The sequence below is a fragment of the Helianthus annuus genome, chromosome 5 (genome assembly GCF_002127325.2).
Source record: "Helianthus annuus cultivar XRQ/B chromosome 5, HanXRQr2.0-SUNRISE, whole genome shotgun sequence".
Classification (NCBI taxonomy): Eukaryota; Viridiplantae; Streptophyta; class Magnoliopsida; order Asterales; family Asteraceae; genus Helianthus; species Helianthus annuus.
Genome location: NC_035437.2, coordinates 113,132,287 through 113,141,746, shown reverse-complemented (window position 1 = coordinate 113,141,746; position 9,460 = coordinate 113,132,287). Strand labels below are relative to the sequence as shown.

Sequence of the window (9,460 nt, the reverse complement as noted above, 5' to 3'; positions counted from 1 at the left end):
TTAAATGGCCTTATTGCAGACCAACATGACAAAATACAATAACGGAGTAAATAAAATATTAAGCAGGAAAAATAATTTTTGTTATTTTTGGCGTTTTATTAGGGTTAACCATTTTTAGTATTATTTTGGCGTTTTGCTAATAAAGATAGAAATATATCATTTAATTATCTTAAAAAAAGAAGATTACATAGAAGAAAAAAAAGAGGAAAAAAAATTAAAATCCTTCGTTAGAAGGTACTTTATCTGAATAGTATCCATCACTTGTGTCATCTTCTTCCTCCTCGGAGTCTTCATCTTGATCTTCATCCATGTCATCACATTCACCTTCATCAGCTTCTTGTTCCTAAAGATTCTAAAGCCTCCACCTGAACATGCCTTGCATTAACTCCAATTTTGAGTCTATTTCTGTGTTGGTACAAGTGACGTTATGCAATTCTTCCCTGAAACCAGTCGCTTCTTTGTCATGATGTTCTCTAGCCAGTAGACTTCCAGCTCTCCGCTATCGTATGTAACCGTCACCATGTCTGTTTCATCATCAAAACGCCATGATGTCATTATAGGGTCTGGCTTCACATCTCCTTTGATTGGTCCAAATTTGCTGGTTAATGCTTTCATAAGCATATGCATTTCATGGCGTTCGTTGTCTAGAGCGATGCCAATGGATAAGATTTGCCTCTGTATCTCTTCTTCCATCATCAGAATTGCCCTGACCGTCTTAACATACACCCTCCTTCTGTTGTCAAAATGGAGGACGTATCGCCTGATTCCCAGAGTGTATCTCCACGAAACAATTGTTGCCATTTTTGGTGTTTTGTTTAAATTGGCGTTTTTGGTTAACGATTTTTTTATTTTTTTTTTTTGTAGAAAATGGATAGATTGAAGTGATTATGTAAGCTATGTTTTACCTTTGTTTATATAATGATGTTTTTGACGCGTAATTTAGGGGGGAATTTCTTCTAATAAATGTTAATAGCTGAAATTCAGTTATTTGTGTTGTTTCATCTTCCTGTAATATTCAACGCGTTTTATTTTTAATTTTTGGCGTTTTGTTTTTAATGGCGTTTTATCATTTGATGGCGTTTTGAAAATATGAGTGGTAAAAGACCCTTTTACCCTTAATGAAGCACGTCCCACATAATAATATTGATGTTATTTACGAAAATGCCACTGCACAATCTAGTCCATGGATTGTTTTGATCGGACGATCCACAAGCGTTCTCAACGTTCTCAACGTTCTCACACTTTTCACCGTTTTCTGTAAATTCTGACCCTATATATATATGGTAGGATTATTGCAAGAATCACTTTTATTGCGAGAACCACGAGAACCAATGTGAACATAACAAAATAAACCCACTACATAACCCAAAACCTAAAAAAACCTAACCCCCACCCACCCCCCCAAAAAAACCCAACCCCCCCCCCCCCCCCCCGCGGAAAAAAAACAAAACCTAAACCCCCCAAGCTAAATGTTAAAAACTAAACCATAAAGCTAAACCCCTCAAAAACCTAACCCCTCCACCCCCCAAAAACCTAACCCCCCCCCCCCCCACCACCACCACATCCAACCTAAATGCTAAAAACTAAACCATAAATCTAAACCCCTAAAAATCTAAAAACGCACAATTTTTTTTATTTTTTCATAAAAATCGCTAGTTTTAGGATTAAAAAAAATAAATGTTTTTAATTTTTTATTATTGACAGAAATTAGCGATTTTTATTAAACTATATTAAAAAAATTGTGTGGTTTTTTAGATTTTTTAGGTATTTTGGTTGTGTGTTAACATTGGTTCTCGCGTTTCTCGCAATAAAAGATGGTTCCGAACGGATCATACTACTATAACTATATATATATATATAGGGAGCCGCTAGAATGAAAACCACCCCGAGTTGTAAGAACCGCGAGAACCACACCATCCGGGTCGCCGTTTACCATGATTTTTTTACAACTAGATGTGTATATTATAAACACATCCGTCAAAAAAAAAATTTAAACGCCCCCCCCCCCCCCCCCGAGGGGGTAGTTTTTTACACCACAAGTTCGGTGAAAAAAAAAGAAAACAAAAAAAAAAACACCAAACTTGTGGTGTAAAAAACTACCCCCTCGGGGGGGGGGGGCGTTTAAATTTTTTTTTACGGATGTTTTTATAATATACACATCTAGTTGTAAAAAAAATCATGGTAAACGGCGACCCGGATGGTGTGGTTCTCACGGTTCTTACAACTCAGGGTGGCTTTCATTTTAGCAGCCCCCTATATATATATATATATATATATATATATATATATATATATATATATATATATATATATATATATATATATATATATATATATATATATAGGGAGGGGCTCATGCGAGAACCACCTTTATTGTGAGAACCTTGAGAACCAATGTGAACACAACCTAAAATAGCTAAAAAAACCCTAAAAAAAACCTAACCCCACCCCCCCAAAAATCCTAAACCCCCCACCCCCAAAAAAAAAAAAAAAACATAACCCCCCCCAAAACCTAAACCCCCCCTCCCCCACCCCCCAAAAACCTAAACCCCCCCCCCCCCCAAGCTAAAATGCTAAAATGCTAAAAACTAAACCCCCAAAAAACCTAAAAAAATCTGAAAAAATTTTTTTTTAATATTTTTTATGCTCAAATCGCTACTTTTAGTGCAAAAAAAAAAAATTTTTTTTTAAATTTTTTTGGCTTCGAAAAGTAGCGATTTTTATATAAAAAATATTAAAAAAAATTTTTGTGTGATTTTTAGCTATTTTTAGGCATTTTTGGTGTGTTCACATTGGTTCTCGCGGTTCTCACAATAAGTGGTGGTTCTCGCATGATCTTCTCCCTATATATATATGTGTGTGTGTGTGTGGGGGGGGGGGGGGTAGGGTTCAGGCGGAAACCACCATTATTGCGAGAATCGCGAGGAACAATATGAACACAAAAAATACCTAAAATAATCTAAAAAACACCCACAATTTTTTTTAATATTTAAAAAAAATCGCTATATTTCGTTACAAAAAAAAACCTTTTTTTTCAAGTAACAATTATGGATGCAATATACATATGTATCATTTCTTGGACAAATTCGGTGATATATTACTAGTAGTAGCAAATGCACTTTCATTTACATTACCATCCGCAATACACTACTTTTTACATTACCAATATTAAAAATGCACATGTGCATCATTTGTATAACCATGATATAACGTGTTTTGTTACAAAAAGTTTGTATTTTTAAATGATGAGGCCCATATACCTGTTTTTTGGTTAGTTATATCTACCGGTTGATGGTTTGATTATAGTTGTCACTTTATGATATAATATGTTGTTTGGATGGTATAAAGGGTGTTGATGTACATGTAATAAAGTGAAATGTTGGTAATGGTATTGTATTATGGATGGTAGGAGGTAATGGTATTGTATTATGGATGGTAGGAGGTAATGGTAGTGTATTATGGATGGTATGATAAATGAAAGGGAAAGTGTATTCAAAGTGTTGTACCAAAACACATTATAACATGTTATTACATATAGATGCACATATGCATTTCTAATATTGTTAATGTTATAACAAGTTAATACATATAGATGCACATATGCATTTCTAATATTGTTAATGTAAAAAAGTAGTGTAAATGAAAGTGCAATTGTCTAATATTAGTAATGTATTACGGAATTTGTCAAAGAAATGATACATATGCACATGTGCAAGGATAATTGTAACTCGATTATTTTTTGGTTTTTGTTTTTTATGATGAAATATAGCGATTTTTTTTAAATATTAAAAAAAATTGAGTTTATCTTTTTTTATTTGCTTAGGTATTTTTTGGTTGTGTTCACACTCGTGCTCGCGGTTCTCGCAATAAATGGTGGTTCCTAACGGATCCTTCTTCTACAAACACACACACACAAATATATATATATATATATATATATATAGATAGATAGATAGATAGATAGATACTAGTCACTTACCCGCGCGATGCGGCGGGAGTGGCGATTTACAATAGGATACTCGTTTACCGTTAGTTTATCCGTCGTCGTCTCGTGATATATCGTATAGTACTTAAGTTAGTTTTCTTATTGGTGATCTTCTACAAGAATAGTACAAAACAAGGAAGTAGATGTAATTAAAAACAAGAAGAGTTCAAAACAGTCAAGTAGCTGGACAAAACAATAAAAATAAAATGCGGGGAGTCTTGTATCTCTTCCTGTTTTACCAATACATCCGTTCGCTTATGACTTTCTTGTATCTTCTCCTCTCCTGTACCAGATTTCGACACATAAAAAAATGTTACACGCTTACAGGTGCTTTAAAATAGTAATTAAAAAGTAATTTCTGGAAGCAAATAAGGCACAAAATCTACTAACTTACCTTCGTTATATGGATGCGATTAATTAATCACGCAACACTTCCTGGTAGACAACATTTGATGTGTAAACTCCGCGTTGTTTGAATTCTTTCGCGAGATGTACCAACACCTTCGTACTTTGTCTTGAAATCCCTCTTGATAACGCGACATAAAGTTGTCCATGTGAAAATACAGAATCCGGTAGATAAATACCAACGTTCGGAATTGTTTGACCTTGAGCTTTATTAATCGTCATGGAAAAGCTAAGTCAAATTGGAAATTGTTTTCTTTTCAGCTTGAATGGGAACATGTCATCTTCAGAAAGGGTTAGAGGGATTCTTGGCAAAAAAACTCTTTTTCCGGCATGTTGACCAACTGCAATTTCCGCATCAATAACATTTCGCATGAAACCCTTACATATCAACCGCGTGCCATTACACAGGCCATGTGATGGATCGATATTACGTAACAATATTATTGGGCATCCAATTTTTAAATGAAGCTTATGAGGCGGCAAACCACTAACATTTAGCAAATTTAAGAACTCGACCGGATAGAAGTTGCGCTGATCGTCTTCAGCTTCATCAAAACTGTAATAAACTTTTTCCTCCCCTTGAAAAATTTCAATCATTTGATTATTAATCTCGTCAACACTATCATTTTTAGTGGACAATATTGCTCTAGAGATTTTATAATCTGAAGAATATACATTATCTTCAATTGATGGAAAGATGGCATGGATCAATTCTTTTATAGCGTTTTCTCTGTTGTTGCACTGAATTGTCATGTCATCGGGTATGCGGATATAGTTTCCTTCGATTGGTAATTCAGTTCCATCGCCGACTCTTAAAAGAATTTTAGAAAACCATGGATCTTTCAGCGCTCTCATATTTATGGTCAACCGCATCTTCTTAGTCAAAGACCAAAGAGGTGACATTCGTACGCTGGAGTCTACAATCTGTGCTCGAGTGCCACGTTTAATAACCGGAAACACCTGTCTGAAGTCACCTCCCATAACCATTATCTTTCCACCAAATGGGAGACTAACACCTATAATGTCTTGGAATGTACGATCGACTGCCTCTATCGCTTGTCGTTTAGCCATCGACGCTTCATCCCATATGATTATTTTGGCAGAGCGAATCAGTTTAGCGGCCCCACTCTGTTTTTTAATATTGCACATTGAATTATTTTCAAGATTAAGAGGAATCTTGAATCTCGAGTGAGCCGTTCTACCTCCTGGCATATTATTAGCCGCTGCACCTGATGAAGCTGTTGCGAGAGCAATAAGAACACCTGACTGAATTTCAGCAAGCAAGGCAATGTACAAAAATGTTTTTCCAGTTTCACCTGGACCATCAATAAAGAACACGCCTGGAAGATCATTATCAACATGCCTCATGATCTCAACAAACACGTTTTTTTAGTCCGGATTAAGTGAATGTTTGGCACTCAAGTGTTCAGGTTCCAAAACAATCCCATACTCTTCTTGTAACTCACGATAACCTGCATCTTGTAAGTTAACATCGTCTGTTATCTTAGGAAGGTCGAATTCATTGAAATTTTTACCCATGGATTGTACCAAGACACTTATTTCGGTAAGAACCATATTTTGAACTCGTTCTATACTTTGACAGTGTAACCGATGATCTTCAGATAGTGAATCAAAGTGGTCATTCCATAACTTTCGAATATCTCTCCAGGTTGGCAAAAAATCATTATGGTCGCAAATAACCTTCTAAGAGCATTGGGAAACTAAAACGTAGAGGCTTCTTTGAGACATTGTGATAGATATTCATCGTCTTCTATTAAGCCTAACTCAAGAGCTGCTTTCCGAAATGTCGCACACCGTTGACCATTAACTGTGCAAAGATGTTCAAAAGAAGTAGGCCCTCTGACATTTGTCAAAAGTAGGCGTAAGTAGTACCTTTCTCCTTCGGCTGGATTAGCGGAAACGATACGACCTCTTTGTTTTTACCGAAACGACGACTCCAACGGCGTGTGCTTCCATTCCAAGTAAAGTGTTTTGGAAAATCTTTATACAAATGTACCCTTGCTGTTTCATCGTTTCTATTCTGATCAAAAAATGCTGTTAGCATGGTTCTCTTATCCCTTTCCCTATCAACAATATTAGGCATCAAGTCATCATCTCTAAATCTAACCATCTGATTATTTGGGAGATGAAGTTGTAAGGCTAGAACAGCAGGAAAGATTTGAGAAAGAGAGAAGGAAAAAGTGCGCCACATAGCCTCTGGGGGCGATATGTAGCGTGCATCTTGAAATCTTTTTATCTCATTAATAACAACCCCTGGCTCACTTTGATCGACTTGAATAACCTGTTTGTCATGTCCTTTATAAACATATTTGAAAAGATATTTCACAGATTTTATACTTGAGCAAACTTCAACATTCATGTGGCAGTTAAACATCATCAAAAGCCTTGGGTTATATGGGACCACCCATCTATTATCAAGTGTTTATCCTCGTAGGTCCACTTCTATCCCGGTGTCTCTCCTTCGATACAACGGATACGAATCTTCTCCTTGTGTCGTCTGTTCGTTAAATTGTCTAGGATAGCGAAAACGACAAATTTTAGGATCACCCTGCATACAAGGACTGCTTGATCGTAAATTGCCGCAAGGACCGTGAATCATGTGCTTGACAACCATCTCATGCAATCTGGGATTGTTAGTTTGTTAGGAATTTCAGCACACACAACCTTATCATAATGGTCCGCGTTATTGATCTTGTGTTGCGGGTACATGATTAGGAGAAAATGTGCGTGCGGCAAACCCCGCTTTTGAAATTCAATGACATAGACGTATGCCTTAACTTCCCCGAGGACATGTTTCTTGAAGAGTTGATCCTTAAGATCTTCTAATTTAGCCCGGAACACTCTTGAAACAAGGTCTGGACGATCTGTAGCAGTTTGACCAACATGTAAGTTATCACATATCTCAGGCCACTTAGGATTACATGTCATTGTAAGGAATACATCAGGCTTGCCGTCGTCTTGAACTAACGTCATCGCATCTAGAAACCGACGTCGCATGTCGCGAGGCCCCCCGATGAAAGATGCAGGCAACGCAATTCTTTTCCCGACTCTGTTTGCATGAACCTCGCCAGTATTGACGCAATCCACAATACCTTGGTACAATTCGGCCCGAATCTTATCCTGGTTTCTCTCACAAAATTCTAAGCGTGACGTCTCAATTTTGATGTAAACATCAACCACAAACTGCTGTAGCAGCCTACCACCGAACAAAAGCACATTATCGGTAGATCAAATCTGGAACTTGTAACAGTAGTACTCTCGCATAGCCACGGTTGTTCTACCACTTCGTGTGTTAGCCTCTGAACGATGAAGATGTATTAAAAACAAACAGTTAATAAAAATAAAACGCATTACGCTATTTTTATGATCTTCACTTAAAAAGGATAACAAATTGTTGGTACCTTCCATTTCTCCTTCGATGTTGTCATTGTTGCGAACCTCATTGATTGATACTCCTTGACGTGGTATGTTAGCATGCCAACCCGACTCACCATTAGGAAAAAATAGAGGATACGACAATGGATCGTAACAACTGAAGTACGGCTGAATAGTTTGTCTATATTCAGACCTACCGTACACTACAATACTTCGTTTATACGAAGTGATATTGTCATTACCTTCAACCCAAATACCAGCAACCTATATAATTGTGAACTATAAGTAAGTAAAATAAGCAATACTATTAAATAATTGCAATTAATATAATATTATATACCTCCGATGTCGTTGGTCGGTTGTACACCCTTTGGTCAAGTTCAACCGAAGTATTCAAAGTGACTCTATAGTTGTCCAGAGGTCCTAGTTCCGCAAGTCTTCTAAATGTATCGACATATGGGTTTGTAGAAAGAACGCGTGTTAAAATCTGAGTAATACGCCGATCAAGATTTGGCCATCGGAATCTGTGATCTAACTCAGTATCAGGATCGTAAAAATACAACTGCAAGTACCTAGGAGTCCCATCCCTCGGAACTAATTGGTCGATTCTGTGATATATTCCTTTATGTGCACGAAAAGTATATACGCCGTCTCTCATATTGTTCAATGTATCATCCAATGTCACACCCATTGAGGCAAAAGAAAAATTGGTGTTATAAGCACAGATGTTTTGCCTAAACATATCTCCAATTTCATCTTGAGACGTGAAAAGTCGGTACAATTCCTCTGGAATTTCTAAGTTTGCTAACACGGTTTTCCCACTCATACAACAAAAGGTATCAAATTCAAATTGAAATCGTTTTGCTCCACAATTAGGACATGCGCCTCGTTCCTTTAAAACACGATGCTCTCCAGGTACACCATTGTAAACAAAATTATAAGGATCATCTTCTACGCTCCCATGTTGGAGGGAAGGTTGATCAACTACTTCAGCAAATTGGGGTAATAAAGTACGCGGATGAATTTGAATACCTAAAAAAATTGGTGTATTAAGTAATGAAGGTTGTAAAAGATGTCAAGTTCGAAAAAGAAATCATTGTTAAATAAATAGAAACCTCGTGATGTTCTATGCCTGACTACGTCAATTACAGATGGGAATGTGGTTGTCGGCGTAACATCATCTATCGGGGTTTGGTTGACTTGACTGCCATTTGAAATACGCATTCCATTATCGTTTGGTGTATTAGAACATCCTTTATTGTACTCCTTGCATTTTGTAGTAGAAACACTTGAGGCGTTCTCATTTGTTGTTTGTGGAAATTGAGTAATGTTAGTTTGTAAACTTCTTAACGGTGTCCTTTCTGTTGACCTATTATTCATTAAAGATATTGATGAAGCACTTTGGGGGGCGTCACCACTCCCAAATTTAGATACTTTGTTATTTTCTTTGCGTGCAGCATAGTATCTTTTTTGATACTCTTTTCATTTTTCAGCTTTAGTAGATGCACTCGAGCTAGAAGCATGATTTCGAGGGTTTGAGAGTCCATTAGTCATTGTAAATTGATAAAATGACAAATACCTTGCAAATTAAATAAAAGAGAGTTATCATAGATGATGAAATTCTCAAATCATAACAACATTCCAACACATAACTTAGAGAAAAACAAACCGAAT

The 9,460-nt window shown here is 36.6% G+C and overlaps 1 protein-coding gene across 1 annotated transcript; it reads right to left on the bottom strand.

Annotated features, from left to right (window-relative positions):
• Positions 1 to 4,624: 4,624 nt before the first annotated feature.
• LOC110943481 (ATP-dependent DNA helicase PIF1-like) lies at positions 4,625 to 5,758 on the bottom strand. Its single transcript, XM_022185229.1, has one exon. The coding sequence runs from the start codon at positions 5,756 to 5,758 to the stop codon at positions 4,625 to 4,627; it is 1,134 nt and encodes a 377-aa protein (XP_022040921.1).
• Between the last annotated feature and the right edge of the window lie 3,702 nt (positions 5,759 to 9,460).

Coding starts and splice junctions, on each gene's coding strand:
- LOC110943481 (XM_022185229.1), bottom strand. CDS start 5,758: ATGAGGCATGTTGATAATGATCTTCCAGGCGTGTTCTTTATTGATGGT.